Source organism: Zeus faber, assembly GCF_960531495.2.
Source record: "Zeus faber genome assembly, chromosome: 4".
NCBI lineage: Eukaryota > Metazoa > Chordata > Actinopteri > Zeiformes > Zeidae > Zeus > Zeus faber.
The window spans coordinates 12264304-12284280 of record NC_137191.1 but is presented as its reverse complement, the minus strand read 5'-3'; the positions used below and the strand labels follow the sequence as shown (position 1 = coordinate 12284280).

The window sequence follows — 19977 nt, the reverse complement described above, 5'->3', positions numbered from 1 at the left end:
ACTTTACTGTTGTGTCGAGATATTGAGGTTTGAAAAGAGCTTCCGTGAAACAGCGGCGTCCAGCAGCTTGCCCTTCAGTGCTTGTGGTGGAGTTTCATCCATCACTGGAGGGCTGTTCTCTTTGTCCATGGTGACGCCGTAACACTTCCTACAGACTGCGTGGTACTTTTCAGATCCACCAATCACCTCCACCTACGGCACAGACAATTTCACTTGATTCAGAGGGTATACACCGATCAGCCACAACATTAGAACCACTGTCAGGTGACGTGGATAACATTGCTCATCGTTACAATGGCACTCTTTGAGGGGCGGGATATATTATGCAGCAAGTGAACAGTCAGTTCTTAAAGTTTATATGTTGGTAGCAGGAAAAACAGGCAAACGTTGTGATGGCTGGGGATGGATGAGGGAGAGGTCATCTTAATGGACTCCACAAAATACACCATTTTGGAAGTGTGGTGTGGGGGATGTGTGGTTTGAGCAGCCACACCTGTCCTAGGTCTTGGTAATTGAGCCCTGGCTCAGTGTGGCTGTACACCTGTTGCTCGCTGATTGGTCTAATGAGCAACAGGTAGTTGGGCTCGTTCCACCTAGTCCTCTACAATAAACTGGTATGTTTACCCCGTCGTCTGTCTCTCTGTGCTGGAGGTGGCACTCAGGAAAAGAAACGGCACTCAGGTGGCTTGTGGCAGGCAGATCTGCCACAATCGCACCTCAACAGGGACTCTCCAGCACGGGGAAGACAGGGAACACAGCACCAACTCTCTCCCAATTGGCAGCAGCACTACCCAGGGGGTCCGAAGCAGCAACCACCATGAGTAATCACCTGCAGCTAGCTGCTCCACCCGGCAGCCACCCCCACAGCCGATCCCAGCTACACCTCCATCAGCCAGAACAGCAGCCCATGGCTCCATACTACAGAAGGGAGGAGTGGGTAGTCTGCCTCATTGCCCTGGGGGAAGGATGTCCATGGACTGTGCTGTTCCGGGCAACCAGGTGCCTGGGAAGGGACCAGTTGTTTTTTTTGTTGGATAATTGTTGGTTTGAGGTATGGGAACCCTGCTTCAGAGTCCCAGAAGGCCTGGCCGAGAAGGCTTCGGGCAGGGATCCTGTCTGGCCTCAGTTTTGTGTCTGAGGTATGTGGTGTGGTTTGAGAAGTCACACCTGTCCTGGATCTAGGCAATCGGGCCAAGGATCTGTGTTGCTGTTAACCTGTTGCTCATTGATTGGTCTAACGAGCAACAGGTAAAAACCCCCATCCCCACACACACAAAAGAGGAGCCGTTGTCATGACATGCTGTCCATCTGCTCCGGGGCTTGTTCCGCCTGCCCCCTCTCTACAATAAACTGGTATGTTCTCAATCCCATCGTCTGTGTCTCTGTGCTGGAGGGCCCTGAAAACGCTACTCGGGTGGCATGTGGCTGGCAGATCTGCCACAGGAGGACAAAGTCTATAGAGTGCTACAATTACACCATAAAACCACATCTCAAATCCTTATGCCGGAGAGTCTCCGACCACCCCTGCTGTAGATGATCAAAGGGGGACCCCTTGTCAAAACCGTCACCAAACTTCACGACCATAAGGCATTTTCCCAGTGTTACCTCACAAAAAGCAGAGAAAGACAAAAATGCAATTATGATAAGACTCACCAAGATCAGAAATATCAGGACAAAGACAGTATGGCTCCGGTCCCACCAATTATCTAAAGCAGGAAAATCATTTACAGCAAAACTGGCTCCCAAGTGACTCGGTCCATACTGCGTTGTTGCTCAGATGAGGCCAGTTAATTATGATGAGGTACTGGAGCACAATGGGGAGAACGGGAAGGTGGTGCATGTTGCAATCTTTAAGCCCTGCTATCCCACCGTACAGGAACTGGACGAGCTGGAGAAGAAACGCCTCTTGGACCTTTTTAACGAGGACAGTCACCATGAAGAATTTCTGGGCTTCCCCACTAGCTCACCAGCCTCGGAAGTGGCGGAAGGTTCGGACAGCGTAGAGGACACGCGTGTTTTTTTCAGTCACAGTCCCCTTCGTCACAAGGAACACTCCTATAAAGAAGTAGGGGGACATTCAAACGGTTGTATGGCGAAGTTGTCAGGGACACAGATACATTCGGAAGATGTTAGCCATTCGGCGAGTCCGCCGATCATCTGACGATCCCGGGCAGCGCGTTCAGTCCGATCGAGTGGTCTGTCATCCATCCGATTCCCCTCATAAGTCGCCTGGCCTTCGCCCCCTGGGACCAGTCGCCTCGTCTCCACCAGAGTGCAGGACGTAACTCCCGGATCTCCGGAGTACAGTACTTTAAAAAAAGACTTGTTCCTACGGGATTTCAGGCCGTGATATAAAATATTTTAACTGAGGAAGTTACTCTGGGAAAAGGGGTTGCACGGGACAATATGTTTGTTATATCGCACTGTATATATATATAATACACTGGGAGTACATTGAATGTGGCGGTGTTGTGTGTTTCTCCGCTTGTTTGCCATGTATATTCAATTGTGTGTCACCGCTAATTAAGGAGCTGGTTGCACTATCAGGTCCTTTTGTAGGGTTCTGCTGGCGGAATTGACTATAAATTGTCAGACCAAGACTCTGACTAGCAATCCCACTTGACCATTGGCGACCGCGTAAGGATCTGAGCAACACAAGGGCCGACAAGGGCCAAATTGTGATGGCTTGATGACTGGGTCAGAGCATCTACAAAACGGCAGGTCTTGTGGCGTGTTCCTGGTATGCAGTGATTAGTACCTACAAAAAGTAGTCCAAGGAAGGACACCTGGTAAACCAGCGACAGGGTCATGGGCGCCCATGGGCTCATTGATGCGCATGGGGAGCGCAGCAGACGGCAGGAGGCTCACCTCTTTTTCCGAGCCCAGTCTCTTGGTGTAGGCCGCTTCTTTGTAACACTGCATACAGACAGCATTGAGTTTTACTACACTCTCAGCCAAAGGTACCAGGCTGAGAATGCTCCCAAACGGCTGTGGAAACACACGACAATATAGCACGAGTTAGCCCAGTGTGACGCATGGAAAATTTGATTATTGGGTTAGAAGACAAAGTCTGTACTAGTTTCTAGGAAAATGAGCACATTGAACAGTGTTAGTGGTTGCCATGGACATTGTTCAGGGGCGCAATACACACACACTACTCCTCTCAAACAGCTTCTTGCATTTTCTGCACAGCAACCCCCTTATTGAGTGTAAGAATACACACTGTAACCATTCTTCAACAAACCCACCTTTCTCTGGAAGGTTCCATCCAAGGCTGCTACTATGACCGTCTTGCCCAAATTTGCCATCTCCTCGCAGAACTCTACTACATCTGGAAACTACAGTGACAATTTTTACTATAGGTTTGATGTACACATTAACATTCAGTTTACAGTGATGGCAAGTTTGAGGAATTGGGATAAGACGGAAACAAGCAGATTTGGATAAATAAATAATTATTTTCAAGGAGTAAATTATTTAAATCTCCATAAAATTACAGTTAACAGTGTGTGTGTGTGTGTGTGTGGGGGGGGGGGGGGGGGGGGGGGATACACATCAATGCAGGAAACATGGAGAAATAAATACCGCACACAAAAAAGAAAAAAACCTACAAACTGTCCTTCATCGATTCCAATGACAGAGGCTTGCACGGCGAGGACGTACACTTCTCCGAGCCGACCCGCTGATACTGCTTGCATTGTATGTCTACAAAGGAAACAGGCAGGAAATCAAAGTAGTCAAATTTTCATTGCCATGTGTTCAAGTCTCGGTATACCATTGTAGATTTCTCAAAGAACTTGTTTGAGTGCCAGGCCATCCGTTATCATGATAAGAATTGCTCAAACTCAACAGATTTCTTACTTGTCGTGAGTGGCCATGTCATTGACGGAATAACGTTTGTCGTTGGTATATTTGACCACCAGACAGCTATACCGGGCAACATCAAACCGGCGAATTCGTCGCATCAGCTCAGTGCTGCAAAATAATTTGAATAAACACAGCATGATCAATTAAAGTCAAATGCAATATTACTTTGAGTAAAATAATCAAACCTGCACAAGCTAGCAAAGCTCAAAAGCACATTTGAGGGCCAGAATGCAAAGCAGCGTTAAATTGAACACCTCACAAACTAAAGTGACCTGAGGGCCACTGGCCAGGTTGTCTTCTTCTAGGGGGACTGTGTTGAACTTCAAGGGCAAACTGGCCTGTTTTATTGTTTTGTTTTTCCTCCCTTAATCACCCCGCAATCTTGTTAGAAGTAGCTCTCTTATGGTCTATTCAATTCGGTGTCATATTTTAAAAACATTAAGTACATCCGTATGGATTATTTAAGCGTTGTAATTTGAAAAATGATTTCCAGGGCAGATTTATCGATATAATATCACCAGGTAACGAGCCACATTAAATTGTCTTGTGATGTGGCCCTCGGGCCTGTAGTTTGAGACCCCTGCATTAAGACATGAGGAAGTCTAAGTCTAGAGGAAATTTAAGTCTTTTGACAAACCATTGGCAGGTAAGTATGATGGCACTATATATCTTGTACAGGGCAGAGGTAAGTATTAGGTAGAAACAGGTTAGCTTAGCGCTCCTACCCTCTATAGATTAGCCTGGGCAGGCCCCTGAATTATTTTCAAATAAAGTTCCTAAACCATTGACCTAGAAACCAAGTGTCAATTATCTTAACTTTCCATCCTATTTTTTCCAGCCACCAGATTAACTTATTTTACCTAACCAAAACAGGACTATACTACCTCTTTAAATGAAAATATAAATCCCTAATGTGATAAAAGGTTTCTAAACACACACACACACACACACACACACACACACACTTTGTGTTAGGCAAAATAACAATTTATAAAAATACAATTTTACCCCATACACAATTCCAATTCAACAACTATCAGTGGGTCAACACTATAGCACTCACACATTGGCTTTTGTTCCTTCCAATCGTAATAATTACACCTCTGTGTACTATCGCAAGTGACTGATCTCTGCTCTTACAAGATTCACCATAAGTTAGTTTAAGGACTGGTTTCATAGTTCAAGTTCAAGAGATTATTTGTCACATACATATGGTCATACATATATGCAGTGAAATGTCATGACCCCCGGTGATTACGCACAATAAGCTCAATAAGCTCTATAAATACTAAAAAATACCAAAATGTGCGTAATCGACACAAGGTGCTCGCGCAGGCAGCCGCAAGGGGAGGCTAGTTCTCTTAGAACGAATACCAGATATGGAACTTTTCGGTCTCCAGAACTATGGATAACATTTCTCTTTTCCCAGGACCTGGTACTGACAGGGTCAGCCTCATGTTCAGACTCTGAGTCAGTATCATATTCAACTTCAGAAACTGCATTCTGATCAGATTGATTTTCGTTCACAACATGAAACTGTTCCAACACTTTCATCCTTGGCTGAACTGTTCTTGGTATCTTGCAGAAACTCATCCAGGTATTTATGGTAGGGTTTCTGTGATCTCTCGGTTTTATAATACTCCAGGTCAGAGGATGAGTCAGAATCCCTGTAACTTTTGGATACCCAAGTGAGACTCCCTCTTTCCTCTCTCTTGCCTCTTCCTTTCAGCCTTTTTAGTAGGACTCTATCCCCTATGCCCAACAGCTGGCATACTACCTTGTCATACAACTTTGTTTCTCAAATGAGTTGTCAGGACCTTCAGAGGCAAGCTTGTAGGCTCTCTGCAAGTCTAATTTCAACTTTGACACATAACATACCAATCATCTTGGCCACCAAGAGAAGTGCCAAAACACAAGTCAAAAGGAAGTCTTGCTTCCTTACTCAATGGCAGTAAATAAGTTGAATACCCTGCAGCTTCACACTTGGTACTGTTGTTGAACCAAATGAACCAAATATCTAGTATAAATTGGAATATATTCCTGTGTCTCAGAGTACCTAGCATGGAGACTAAGGTCCGATTGAGCCTCTCTGGTTGTCGATCTGCCTGCAGATGATACAGTTTAGTCTGACTTCCATAACCATCAAGAGTTCTTAGGTTAATCGACTCCAAGTCTCACCCCTGATCTGAATGGATCCTAGCAGGCAGGCCATGGTGGACCAAGTACTTATCCACCGGAATCTTTGCCACAGTCTGTACTTTGTTTGTAGTTGGGAAAGCTTGTGCCTAGAGTGTGAAATGGTCGAGACCACTAACACATTGGTAGTCCACCTAGAATCTGGGGCCGTCGAAAGGAAATCAATACACACTAGATCCATAGGTCCACTGTTTAAACTCTGGTACAATGGAGCTGCCCTTGGACAAGGAGACCTGCTAGTAATGCACTGGCCACCGTTTTTATGTACTCCTCAGCACCTACTGATTCAAGATTCAAGATTCAAGATTTTTATTTGTCACATACATATACATACTTCCATACATATATGCAGTGAAATGTAATGCAACGCACCCGGTGATAGCACACAATAAGTCCTAGGAAAAAGTACAAAAAATAAAATAAAATAAAAAGTAGAAAATTCCTTTCTAATAGACCGACTAACTGACTCCTAAAACGTAATACAGTAAGTGGAATACTTATAGAATAAGATAAAAAATATATAGAATAAAATACAATAAAAAATAAATTGAAATAAAATGGAATAGGTTGAAGGAATATGGCTATGTATATACAGATATGTGCATTTAAAGTGGCATGTGAATTAAAGTGGCATGTGAATGTGAATAGTGTGAGGTAGTGTTTGGGATAATACAGCACAGTATACAACAGTACGGCGCAGCAATACGGCATCACGAACAACCCTGAACAGTGATACAGTGTGCGGTACAGTATGCTACATATTGTACAGTAGGTAGTGGAGCCTAGTGCATGGCTCAGTTAGGACCCCTGGTGAGGTCAGCGTTGACAGTTCTGATGGCTTGAGGGAAGAAACTCCGTCTCAGTCTCTCTGTTCTCGCTGCGTGACTGCGGAGGCGCTTGCCTGACCGCAGCAGCTGAAACAGTCCGTTGTTGGGGTGATGAGGATCCTTCATGATCCTACGGGCTCTGCTACTACACCTCCTGGTGTATAACCCGCCTGTCCTGGGCAGTACAGTTCCCAAACCAGGCAGTGATGTTGCCTGTCAGGATGCTCTCCACTGCTCCAGAGTAGAAGGACTTGAGGATCCTCACCGAGACCCGGAATTTCCTCAGCTGCCTGAGGTGGTAGAGACGCTGCCTCGCCTTTCTCACCAGAGTGTCTGTATGAACAGTCCATGTTAAGTCCTCTGTGATGTGGACTCCCAGATATCTGAAGCTGCTCACCCTATCGACAGAAGTCCCATTAATCCACAAGGGGGCGTGCGTCCTCGATTGTGATCCACGCCTAAAGTCCACAATCAGCTCCTTGGTTTTGCTGACGTTCAGGTGGAGGCTGTTGTCCTGGCACCAGAGTGACAGGTCAGCCACCTCCTCGCGGTAGGCCTTCTCATCGCAGTCGGTGATCAGGCCCACGACCACGGTGTCGTCAGCAAACTTGATGATGGTGTTGGAGCTGGACCTGGCCACACAGTCATGTGTGTACAGGGAGTACAGTAGGGGGCTGAGGACGCAGCCCTGGGGGGATCCTGTATTCAGGGTGAGGGAGCTTGACATGTACTTCCCCACCTTGACCACCTGGGGGCGGCCTGTGAGGAAGTCCAGGATCCAGGTGCACAGCGGAGCATTCAATCCTAGCTCCAACAACTTGACAGCCAGTCTGGTGGGAACTATGGTGTTGAAAGCTGAACTATAATCAATGAACAGCATTCTCACATAGGCCCCCTTCTGGCCATCCAGGTGCGTGAGCGTGGTGTGCAGTACCTGGGAGACCGCGTCATCCGTGGATCTGTTCTGCCGGTACGCGAACTGCAACGGGTCCAAGGTGCGGGGGAGGGAGGCGCAGATGTAATCCTTAATCAGCCTCTCGAAACACTTCATGACCACCGAGGTGAGGGCCACCGGACGGTAGTCATTCAGGCAGGTTGGAGAGGCGATCTTCGGGACAGGAACGACGGTGGACCTCTTGAAACAGGATGGGACCACTGATTCAGCCAGGGAGATGTTGAATATTGTAGTGAACACCGGAGCTAGCTGGTTAGCACAGGTCTTCAGTACTCGTCCAGATATGCCGTCTGGACCCGCAGCTTTCCTGGTGTTCACCCGCATCAAAGCCCTCCTGACCTCGTGCACGGACACAGAGTGCGCGCTCGTCCCCAGCGGTGTAGCTCCAATTAGCCGGCGAGCTAGCGGTGCTGCTGCCAGACTCGAACCGCGCATAAAAGGAGTTCAGTTGGTTGGCCAGGGAGGCGTCCGCACTCGTGGCTGGGGAGGAGCTGCTCTTGTAGTTTGTTATTGTTCGCAGCCCCTCCCACAAGCGTCTTGTGTCCCCCCCCGCTCCATCTGCAGCTCCACGGTCTCTCTGTACGTCCGTTTAGCGTCCTTCACTGCCCTCCGCAGATTGTACGATGCCGCTTTGTAATTGTCCATGTTACCAGATACAAGTCCGTCGTTGTAAGCGGCCGTGCGCGCATTCAGAGCGCAGCGGATGGATTTATCAACCCATGGTTTCTGGTTTGGAAATATCCGAACTTTCACCGTGGGAACGATTTCATCCGCGAGCGTAGCCACAAAACTCCCTACAACCTCCGTAAACTCGCTGACGTCACTTGAACTCGCTTGGAACACGTCCCAGTCTACGTCAGTCAGAGCGTCCTGAAGCGCAGCCTCTGATTGGTCCGTCCACCGCTTCACTTCCCTCGTCATCACCAGATCCCGCGCGATCAGAGGCCTGTAAACAGGAAGCAGCGAGATCGCGGCGTGATCTGATTTCCCGAAAGCAGGAAGCGACACGGGCTTGTATCCGTTCTTGTGAGGAGTGTAACAATGGTCCAGAGTTCTGTCTCCCCTGGTGGCACACGTGATGCGTTGGTGGAAATTCGGCAGAACTTTTTTCAGGTTGGCCCTGTTAAAGTCCCCAGTCACCACCACAGCCGCGTCGGGATGTCTGTTCTGAAATCCGCACAACACATCGTACAGAACCGACAGAGCTGCGTCGGTGTCCGCTTGCGGTGGGATATAAACGGCTGTAATGATGACCGTGCTGAATTCCCGGGGGAGATAAAATGGACGGCATAGTATGGTCAGCTGTTCCAGGTTCGGCGAGCAGGAGTGGGAGAGGAATTTGGTGTTGTTGGCGTTACACCAGCGTTTGTTTACCATTAGGCAGACGCCTCCACCGACATTGGAGGCTAGACATTTAAGGCTAGAACAACCGGGTCCTCAAGCGGTAAGTAAGTCCTTTCAGTTCCAAGGTGTCCAAGGTCATCACGCAAGGACTTCAGAACCACTGCATGGAACTTACACAGCCAGACAAGCTGAATGACTTAGTCCCCGGAAGGACGCTTGCTCAAGCAATGAAGCAGACTATCTTCCATGATTAACTTCCCTAGCTCTCGTTTCATGGGAGAGAATTCTGGACTGGTATCTGTTGGCCAGTTGCCATGGTTAACTGGCCTGGATAACTGGTCCTATCACTGTGTCGTTCTTTTGAGCCAACATCAGCTCCTGTTTTGACATATGTCCCAATGAGGTTAGATCCAGATGTGTTGGGAAAGCGTAGATGTCAGGAATGCACTTGGGAGAGGCTCCCAACTGATCTACTTGTAGGAGTCTGAGATGTGGATTCGTTGACATACTGACATGACACCTGTCTGTAGAATGATCTCCCATGCCTTTGCGTTCTGTTCGTCAGGCATGTTTCTTGAGAGCAAATCTGCATCTATGTTGTGTCTACCTGGGTGGTACTGAACATCAAAGTTGTATGTGGACGAGGCTGTATGCCACCTGTGCCCAATAGCATTTAGCTTTGGTGAGCGGGTTGCTATCTGTAGGTACTGTGAACTTAGGTACATACTTGTTAAACTTCCCAACATTCCCACGTGGCCAGAAGCGGCCAGAAACTCAGCGGCCTGGTTGCTCAGAGCACCATCTGGTTTTCCTCAGCGTTCCCTCGTTGAAACAATCCCACTTTTGTGTGACTCTACTTGGTTAGCTTGGTTAGCTAATGGGTGTCCTGTTGTCCATCCATTCTGCTAATAAATGTAAGTGTATCTTACTGTGTTGCTTACTCAACTAGCGTCACATACCAAGTGAAACAGTCTGAACAAACTGTCTGTCTCTCGCGAAACCGGCAAACATGATTCCAGCGCAGAATGTCGAGTTGACGGCACAAGAATTAGTCCACAAGTTGGTATGAACATAACTTAACTTTTAAATTTACATTTTCATCAAAACCAACACTGTGTGTTTCCTTCTCCCTCCCAGCCACATGGGCCCCTCTCGCTCACTCCCTTCACTTCCGCTCTCCAGCTCACAGCATCAACCAGTCATAACCCATTATTAAACTCCAGCTCAATTCCCAGTTTTACCAGCTCATTAAAAACAAAACAAATCAAAACATGAACTCTTCAAAAACATGTTTTAACTTGACATTGACCTTTTTTTAAAACGTATTTATTCTATACCATAGTTTAACATGAAATACATCTCTATATGTTTACCTTGTTTAACACTATTCAGTGACTTCTAAACCCAGATTTACATATTATGAACTTTTTTTTACTTTTACTCATGGATAATATTTTTCACTGGGTTACACCATGAACTAGATGATTTAATGGATTATTAAAATGTATAAGATTTAAAAGATTAGGAGCTGGAATAATGCAACAATCACTCATTTTCTTTCCGCCACAAACCTCGAAAGCATTACGATTCAGCAGCTGGCCCGCGGGTTTATAGCATCAAAGTGACGCTAATAGCACAACATGTCAAGTTGAAATGATTTTAGGACCTCAGGAGACTGACCGCTGGAACCTTTGTTTTACAAATACTAGGCCTCAAAAGTGGTGTCGAAGGTTGAAACGTTGAAAGAGCTTTTAAGGGACCAGCGGACGCCAAGGTTAAAGGGTTAACAACCTAGTGGTGTAATACGGGTATTATTATTATTATTATTATTATTATAACATATTTGGCGGGGCGCTGCACAGCTGCAGCCGCGCAATCAGTAGGCAAAGTAGCCTTCTGATGGCGCGACTGCAGCTGTGTGTGTGTGTATATATATATATATATATATATATATAAACAATGTAATACTTTGATAACTATCACATTTACCTTTTTCCAGAGAACATGGGTCCGAAGATGACCTGCACACAACAACACAGCTCAGTTAGTTTTGGACAAAATATGCGACCCCAAGGCACCGCGGCGCGCAGCGCGGTTCTGACCTGGATTTGTCCGGTGCTTTTCCGCGGGGAGCTGGGAAGGACCCTCGGAACGTTCAGGCAGTCCATGTCGAGCGGAGTGTGCAGCAGAGTGTGCAGCGGAGTGTGCGGCGGAGTGTGCGGCGGGGGGAACGAGCCGCTTCCTCGCGGCTTTTCCCGGCCCCGCGCGCTCGAGCTCAACTCGAACGAGGCGGACCAATCGGAGCAGCCCCGCGCGCACGACTCCGACGTCACTTCCGCCTCTTGTCCCCTTTGACTCTACTTTGTTTTGCAGCCGTGACACCTTCATTCCATGTTATCTTATTTTACACACACACACACACACACATATATATATATACTTATTTTGCAAAATCTCCGGGTGCATAACACCTCGAATCATACATTTGTATGCGACTCCAAAACGAACTAAATAAGCCGCTCAGAGGCGATGATAAGGGGCCTATTGTCCGACGCGCTTCTAAACAAACAAATGCCGATGCGCTGGATCCAACGAATGTGTTTAAGGGTGTTTATTCGGTCAACATAGGGAAACTTAAATAAACGGTGCCTTTAACTCATAATACAGCGACCAAAGCAAATAAACGAAATCGAACTAAGGCGGTCAACGAAAGTGTGGGTTCCCCCAACACCCCCTCTCACTCTGATTCTCAACAGGAGATCAGCTGGTGCCTTTTAAAGTGACGCCCATATATGCCTGTCAATCATTCATCCCACACCCGTGATAGTAAATTCATTCATTGACCAAATATAACCCAAAACATAATCATAATAATTCATAATAAATTCATATACAATAAACCTGATAATAATAAATCAATTAATAGCAAACCAATTCATGGCTCCTACAATACATATATATATAGAGGCTATTATGTATATACAGATATGTGCAGTTAAGTGGCATGTGAATAAAGTGTGGTAGTGTGTGTGGAGATATACAGTACAGTATACAACAGTAACATCGAACATAACAGAAATACGGCACAGTATGCTATAATCCCGTACAGTGATACAATATGCATTACAGTATGAAACATACAGTACGTCCTGGTGTATAGGTCCAGCAGGGAGGGGAGGGTAGTTCCAGTGGTACGTTCCGCTGAAAGCACCACCCTCTGCAGAGCCCGCCTGTCCTGAGCGGTACAGTTCCCAAAGCTCTCCACCGCTCCAGAGTAGAAAGACTTGAGGATCCTCACCGAGACCCTGAATTTCTTCAGCTGCCTGAGGTGGAAACGGGGATGGTAGCTCAGGCGGTAGAGCTGGTGGTCTAGTGATCTAAAGGTTGCTGGTTCGATCCCAGGCTCCTCCTGCTAGCACGCTGTAGTGTCCTTGAGCAAGACACTTAACCCCTAATTGCTCCTGATGGCTGCGTCCGTCGGTGTTTGAACAATTGTAAGTCGCTTTGGATAAAAGCGTCTGCTAAATGACTAAATGTAATGTAATGTAATGTAAATGTGGAAAAGACGCTGCCTCGCCTTTCTCACCAGTGTGTCTGTATGTAAAGTCCATGTTAAGTCCTCCGTGATGTGGACTCCCAGGTACTTGAAGCTGCTCACCCTGTCGACAAAAGTCCCATTAATCATCAACAGCGCGCGCGTCCTCGGTTGTAATCCTCTTCTAAAGTCCACAATCAGCTCTTTGGTTTTACAGACGTTCAGGTGGAGGCTGTTGTCCTGGCACCAGAGTGACGGGTCAGCCACCTCCTCACGGCAGGCCTTCTTGTCGTCGCCGGTGATCAGGCCCACCACGACGGTGTCGTCAGCAAACTTGATGATGGCGTTGGAGCTGGACCTGGCCACACGGTCATGTGTGTACAGGGAGAACACTAGGGGGCTGAGGACGCAGCCCTGGAGGGATCCTGTGTTCAGGGTGAGGGAGCTGGACGTGTGCCTCCCCACCCTAACCACCTGGGGCCTGGTTGTGAGGAAGTCCAGGATCCAGGCACACAGCGGAGTGTTCAGACCTAGCTTCCGCAGCTTGACAGCCAGTCTGGTGGGGACTATGGTATTGAAAGCTGAACTGTAGTCGATGAACAGCAATCTCACATAGCCCCCCTACTGGCCATCCAAGCGAGTGTGCAGTACCTGGGAGATTGCGTCGTCCATGGATCTGTTTGGCCGGTAAGCGAAGTGCAACGGGTCAATCAGTCAATCATTCAATCAATAAATCAATCATTCAATCAATCAATCAATATATGCTGCATCCGGCTGTCGCTCTGGTCTAATCCCTCTCCATCTCCATCCCTTTCTCTCCTGACACATTCCCTGTCCATGCTTGACATCTCCACCTAAATTTATTTGAACTTGTCTAAATGCCATATTACTTGTTTCAAAGGTTTTCACTACAGGTATCATTCCACTAACGCAAACTTTTCGGGCTGCCACCTGTGACCTTTTCCATTATAATAAACTGTATACTGTATATTATACACTACTTCCAATCCTGTCTATCTGTCCACCAATTGTCGACTGCTTTTCCACGCTCCAAGTTTCATTCCATCTGCACTTTTTGGTACTCATGTTTCCCAGCACATATCCTGCATCTTTGCTTAGCCACTCCACCTCTAACTCTGTTGATATACTTTCTGCCACCAAGCATAGAAAGGTGCAGTTCCTTGGCCTTAATGGTGTCCATTCTAAATGTTTTTCTTTGGTTTTTGACAACCATTTCTACATATCAACAATAATCCATTGTGATCCAAGGGCTCTTTATCTTCCCCCCTCCTCCCACACACACACGCACGTACGCATGCACAAACACACACACACACACGCACGCACGCACACACACACACACACACACACACACACACACACACACACACACACACACACACACACACACACTTCTTTGTTTATCGTCTCTGTTAGTGTTGGGTTCCACTCACCAAATGAATGCGCAACCCATGTGCAACTTCAACAATTACTTTAAATTCCTGTACAGTGAAAAAAAGAAAGGAAGAGGAAGAGAAGAATGGAAAGAATAGGAGAATAAATACACATTTACATGTCCTGTACTAACATTGTTTGTACATGTAAATGTGTACTGCCCCAGTGTCTGGGGCAGCCCAAAAACACATTCTGAGAACTGTGAGGTATCCAAAGTATAGTACTCTTCTTTTTGAAAGCAAAAGATTGTACGTCTGTAATTGAGAAACCAAGCTATTTACGTGAATAATGCTGTTTGGGTTTTTTCTTTTTTTTTTGTTGTAGCTCAAAATTTAGGAGATTCAAGATTCTTTATTGGTGACATGCAGTCATGCAGGCATGGTGAGGGGTCCGTTGGAATAGGGGTTGTGTGTTCAGGGGCACTGGGGTTGGACCTTGAAGCTGAAGGCTGCCTGGGATTACGACGTGGCTTCAGGGGAGAGTGATATTTGTCAACCACTGAGGTTGACTCACTTTTGTCTGTCCCTCAGATACTGGGAGAGAGAGAGAGAGAGAGAGAGAGAAAGAAAGAGAGAGAGAGACAGGAGTTTTGCTCAGTAGTTAATATGGCACACTGGAGAGAAATGGACCAAGCGGTGAGAACACCTGAAATGCTCTTTCAATCCTTATTTTCCTGAATATTTGTTCAACTGTACATCCTCCATTATGTTATGTTAAAAAGTGCTCAATACAAAGTATTTAGTTATTATTTAATTTGCATGCATGTTATGGCTGGTCATTACAAACTATAATGTGCAATTTACAAGCAGGACGCCCGAGTCATCTAAAAGATTCGAATTCTTCTAAAAGACGAATCGCTCCCGCGTCACCATGTTACCCACGAACAACGTGTAAAGTGGCATGTGTTGTGATTTAAATTTAAGGAACAAGCGAGAATGCGTGTGCGGAAACGAGAGAAGCGCTTGAGGCCAATCAATTAAAAAAAAAATGTAAAAAAAAAAAAAAGTGAACCGAAGAGCCCAGCGGGCGAGGGCGCTGTTTGCCGAACACCGGCCGGTTGGCGAGCTGCACCGGCTTGCATGGCCGCCCTTCGCCCGCCCCTCAACGCTGTTCGGTTTGACAGGACCTGGAGAGGCAGTATTCCCCCAGCCGGTGGTCGCACAGAATGTCGGCGGACGATGTGATCAGGGCACACGTCGCGGTCCTCAGAGAAGGTTGGTGGTTAATGGGACACAAACGAGTGCGCGGTTAAAGAGTCTAAAATGACGATTGCGCAGTGAGTTGGTCCACTGCACACGCCGCCAACCGGAGGGTAGTGGCGGTGAACATGGGTCAGGGGGCCGGGGCGCCACGGGTCGGTTCCAGGGGGTCCCCAGCCAAACTGGTGACCGTACCATTATTTTAACTATTATATATATATTAAAGTTAGCACCATGACAGAATGTACAGTAATGATGTATGTGACAAATAATCTGTTGAACTTGAACTTCACTGTCTTGATTTCACCCTCATTATACTGTAGTACTGACAGGTTGTGGACACTACTGTATCATATCCGACAGTAAAAATCTTCTCAGATTGGGTTTACAGAGACAAAATATTATTAAAACACGAGACAAAAAAAACAAACTAAAAAGAAACAAACAAAAGAAAGAGGGACCAAAAAAAAAAAAAAATATATATATATATATATATTCAAACTGAGGGTCCTTGATATTAAAAAAGATTGGGAATCACTGTTGTAGGCTCGGGGACCCATCGTCCACAACACAAATTGCTTAAAATTTGTGTTTCACGATATTTCTATGTGTTCCCCAGGCACCGCGCGTGCCCGCAGCCTGGCCCAGACGCTGCTCAACGTGCCGTACGGACAGGGAGATGGAGAGAAACTAGATGTATACATACCCAACACCGCCTCTGTTGGTAGGTACCTATGTTGTTGCGCTCGACGGAGCCTGAAGAGACGATGACAATTCTAGACCCAAGTATGTCCCTCGGTTTCAGACGTATCCCTGGTTATCTACATCCACGGAGGTTACTGGCAGTTTCTAAGGTAGTTTTAAATGCTTCATTTGGACCAAAACGTTCTGACAGAGTGTGGAAAAGTTGTTCACGCTGTTGCTTTATTCATACCCAGTAAGGAGGAGTCTGGCTTTTTGGCGATCCCAATGGTCAAGAAAGGTGTAGTAGTCGTTGCTGTTGACTACGACATTGCGCCGAAAGGTAAAGAGCCCGTTCTAATTGGGAATGCGAGAATGTTGTTCACGGTCTATGATGTCAAACGAATGGTGAACGTGTCAAACGGATCCCTGTGGTCCTGTCACCTCCCTTTAGGAAACATGGACTTAATGGTGTCCCAGGTGCGCAGGAGTGTCGTGTCTGTTATCAAGCAGTATTCACATATCAGGTACCGCAACATCTGCTCCGTTCCCCTCTTTCACTTCCACCTCTTCAAACGAAAGAAGAAACATCGCCAATGTGATCCGTCTTGTTATGAGAATCACGGATAACTTTTTAAAGTGATTTTTTTTTTCTTCAATATTGTCATGTTAGGAAAGCGGTGTTTATGGATATGCGACATTCTGTAGCAAAGATGAATCTCTTTTACCCCACAGCGGCCTGTACCTCTGTGGCCACTCCGCCGGCGCTCACCTGGCTGCTATGGTTCTCTCCACTGACTGGTCTCAGTACAATGTTACGCCGCAAATCAACGGTGAGGTCCAGCACGCCGAAAATATGTGCGGAGTAAACGTTGTGGTACTTGGCCACATCATGGTCTGACAACCTGATCAAAAGAAAGGCAGATATACATATTATTCTTATAATTATTATTATTATTCATGTTTGACAAATAATGTTGTAAATGGTCTACTTTTCTTTCTTTGCCTGGTCTCTACAATTATCTCTAATGATTCTCATTTAATATTGAATGAAATCCCATTTCCTACATTGCAGGTGCTTTCCTTGTCAGTGGTATATATGACCTGCTGCCCATCCTCTCTACCTACATCAATGAGCCATTGAAGATGACCGAGTACGTAGAATCTGACTCAGCGAAATAGTTGGTGTGTGTGACTTGGCAGGATAGCAGTCTTATTTATTTCATATTTGCTTTGGTTCTTGACAAAGAACTGTGTGTATTGCAACTCTTGTTAATTTCAGTGAGTGCTCAACGTGTGTTTGCGCATTTGCGCTCCTTTAATCACCAGTTCACTGTTCACAGGGAGGTGGCTGTGAGAAACAGTCCGAGCAAGCTGCTCTCCCAGCTGAAGCTTTCCTCCCCAAACTGCCACATAGTTGTTGCTGTTGCTCAGAACGACTCCCCGGAGTTTTGGAATCAATCGCAGGAATACTACAAAGTTAGTGGAACTTAACCTAAAAAGAATGTATTGACGAAATCATTGCGACCGATTAAGGAGAAATATCACATGTAGAAAGTTTCCCTTTAAGTAGATCTAAGGATCAATATGGATTAATATGCATTCATCTATCTGTAATAGTAAGATTTTTAAACTTTTACGTAAAGTCTTTCTGAGCTATACCTCCATTTTTGTGATGATCTTTTGAATTATTTCCCCTCTGTACTTATTCCCTCCGGCTTGAAGGCTTTGAGGGAATCAGGGTTAAATGTGACAATGGAAGATGTGCCTGACACGGACCACTTCAATATCATTGAACAAATGATGGATGGGGACTACCACCTAACACAGGTACAACAGCACGGTGTCTCTCAATGAAGGAAATTGCACTTTTCATACTCGATACTACAACACTCAATTTAGTACTTAAAATGAACAAATCTTAAATTTGAATTCAGTAAGGACTGGACAGTAACCCACTTGAACAATGTCATATTTACACTACGACGCTGATACAACAATTAATCGACGTGTGCAGTCTCATATGTTTGAGACTTAATATTCAGGTCATGGCAGTGTTTTAACTTCCCAACAGTTGGCTTTCAGAAGACGAGGGCAGAACCAATCTCTAGCAGAAGATGAAGCCTTTCTTCATATATATTCATTTTCAGTCAAATGTAGTAAATGTTTCTTTGCGTAAAATATCTAAAGGCACATAAGAAGCAAAGATGGCGTTCAGTGGTAGACCTGTTATGTATACTGCTCTTCATATAAACACATCTACATCAGTCACATACATATATATATATTTTTTTCCCATGTACAGTACTTTACTTACATAATTTTGCCAATATTTGTTTTATTTTTATTTTTGCTTGTATTTTTTTCTGATAAGGATTACATTATTATTATTATTATTATTATTATTATTATTATTATATTATGTTATATTTATGTTTTATTACTCTACCTACTCTGTTGTGCACACTAACACTCACTCTGATTGCCAAATCAATTGTAGTTTATTTATTTTCCTTGTCTATCAGATGACAATAGATACCCGCAAGCTAAGAAGCAGCTATCTCAATTTAGTTATTTCTTTTACAGATATTCTTCCAGATGATGGGGGAAAAGCCGAGAGCATTTGGAGCCTCAAGCTTCAACAAATCCACTTCTTAACACTGTCATCATGCTCTATCAATATGAAGGGTTACTGATGAAATATCCAGAATCTCACTTTTGGCTGTTTGGTGAACACACATGTGGGTGGAATGTTTGAGATGTTTCTATAGACACTGTTCGTTTCTCACCTGTCACATGGCCTACAGTGTTAAATGTGTTGTGCTTATTGCACAGTTGCTGTTTACAGTGTCCATAGTCAATATAGCATATTAGTACAATTACGCGAACTGTTTGATCTAAATTAGGTCAGGGTGTGATGATGCTTCTGTGGAAATCACAAATATGATATGATAGATTAACTGATAGGTTTAACCCATTATGCACACTGTAAATGTAAAAAAAGAAACAGGCTTCAGTACATTACTTCACTTGCCTATGGTGAGTAAATTTACATGTATTGTATTGACGGTTTGTTTTAGTACAGTAACTGTCTCTGTGAATTCCTTTTTGATTACTGACAATCTATTCTGCCATAAAGTTTAATCTAGGGAATGAAAGGGAACTGGGGCTCATGTCAGGATTGTACACTGTCATTCACTGGTGTGAATTAGTGGCTGTAGCTTTCTACTGTGAACTCCACAACTGTGACAACCAGTTGAACTTGTCAAATTTGGACACTTGAGATTGTCATGTTTGTTTATAGGCTAGGAATTCAAATATATAATTATAAGGAATATTTTTGACTAAATTAACATTGATGCACGTTGTTTAACTATCCACTGTTGTTAAACTAATTGCTTATACTTACGCTTATATCGAATAATGGGTACATAAATACCCTAGGGGATCATAACACCTTAAAATAATAAATGATTAAATTAAAAGCTGGATTTGCCTTCCGGTAAATGTTTTTGAATACACACATTTTACCCAAGTTTGGTTAAACCATATGTGTTGGTTAAAATACTCACAACCTCGGCATTTCCAAAAATGGATTTGCGCTGTGAATATTTGTGATTGAAAGATAATTGTTAAATAACTATTGTTAAATTACTCCAACCAGTATTATTATTTTTTTTTTATATAATTGTTATTGTTATTAATAACAATAATAATAATAATAACATGTTCATTATGATTATTCATATATAGTTATCATTATTATTATTATTATTATTGTTATTGTCATTATTATGATGATGATGATGATGATGATTCAAGATTCAAGATTCAAGATTTTTATTTGTCACATACATATACATACTTTCATACATATATGCAGTGAAATGTAATGCAACGCACCCGGTGATAGCACAC

At 44.7% G+C, this 19977-nt stretch overlaps 2 protein-coding genes across 3 annotated transcripts; one reads left to right on the top strand and one right to left on the bottom strand.

Moving 5' to 3' along the window:
• Positions 1-3: 3 nt before the first annotated feature.
• tk1 (thymidine kinase 1, soluble) lies at positions 4-11439 on the bottom strand (the record flags this gene model as incomplete). 2 transcript variants are annotated; one of them, XR_013844135.1, is made up of 8 exons in its annotated part: positions 11292-11439; positions 11179-11210; positions 3862-3975; positions 3612-3705; positions 3249-3338; positions 2869-2988; positions 1968-2055; positions 61-192 (listed from the first exon to the last, which is right to left on the bottom strand). XR_013844135.1 is itself a non-coding variant. In XM_079999673.1 (7 exons), the coding sequence occupies exons 1-7, from the start codon at positions 11355-11357 to the stop codon at positions 4-6; spliced, it is 705 nt and encodes a 234-aa protein (XP_079855799.1). In that variant the 5' UTR covers positions 11358-11439. The 2 variants fall into 2 exon arrangements, 1 of the variants encoding a protein (XP_079855799.1); XM_079999673.1 differs by lacking the exon at positions 1968-2055 and having other exon boundaries at positions 4-192.
• A 3802-nt stretch (positions 11440-15241) lies between these two features.
• Positions 15242-19548, top strand: afmid (arylformamidase). Its single transcript, XM_079999823.1, has 10 exons — positions 15242-15393; positions 15998-16102; positions 16184-16232; positions 16317-16402; positions 16514-16586; positions 16795-16892; positions 17135-17213; positions 17403-17538; positions 17785-17889; positions 18646-19548. The coding sequence occupies exons 1-10, from the start codon at positions 15345-15347 to the stop codon at positions 18715-18717; spliced, it is 852 nt and encodes a 283-aa protein (XP_079855949.1). The 5' UTR covers positions 15242-15344; the 3' UTR covers positions 18718-19548.
• The last annotated feature ends 429 nt before the right edge of the window (positions 19549-19977 follow it).

Excerpts from the sequence above, each read along its gene's own strand:
- afmid (XM_079999823.1), top strand. The coding sequence starts at position 15,345 with ATGTCGGCGGACGATGTGATCAGGGCACACGTCGCGGTCCTCAGAGAA. Across the intron at positions 17,214-17,402 it reads GAGCCATTGAAGATGACCGA|GGAGGTGGCTGTGAGAAACA; the intron begins GTACGTAGAATC and ends CACTGTTCACAG. Across the intron at positions 17,890-18,645 it reads GGGACTACCACCTAACACAG|ATATTCTTCCAGATGATGGG; the intron begins GTACAACAGCAC and ends TTTCTTTTACAG.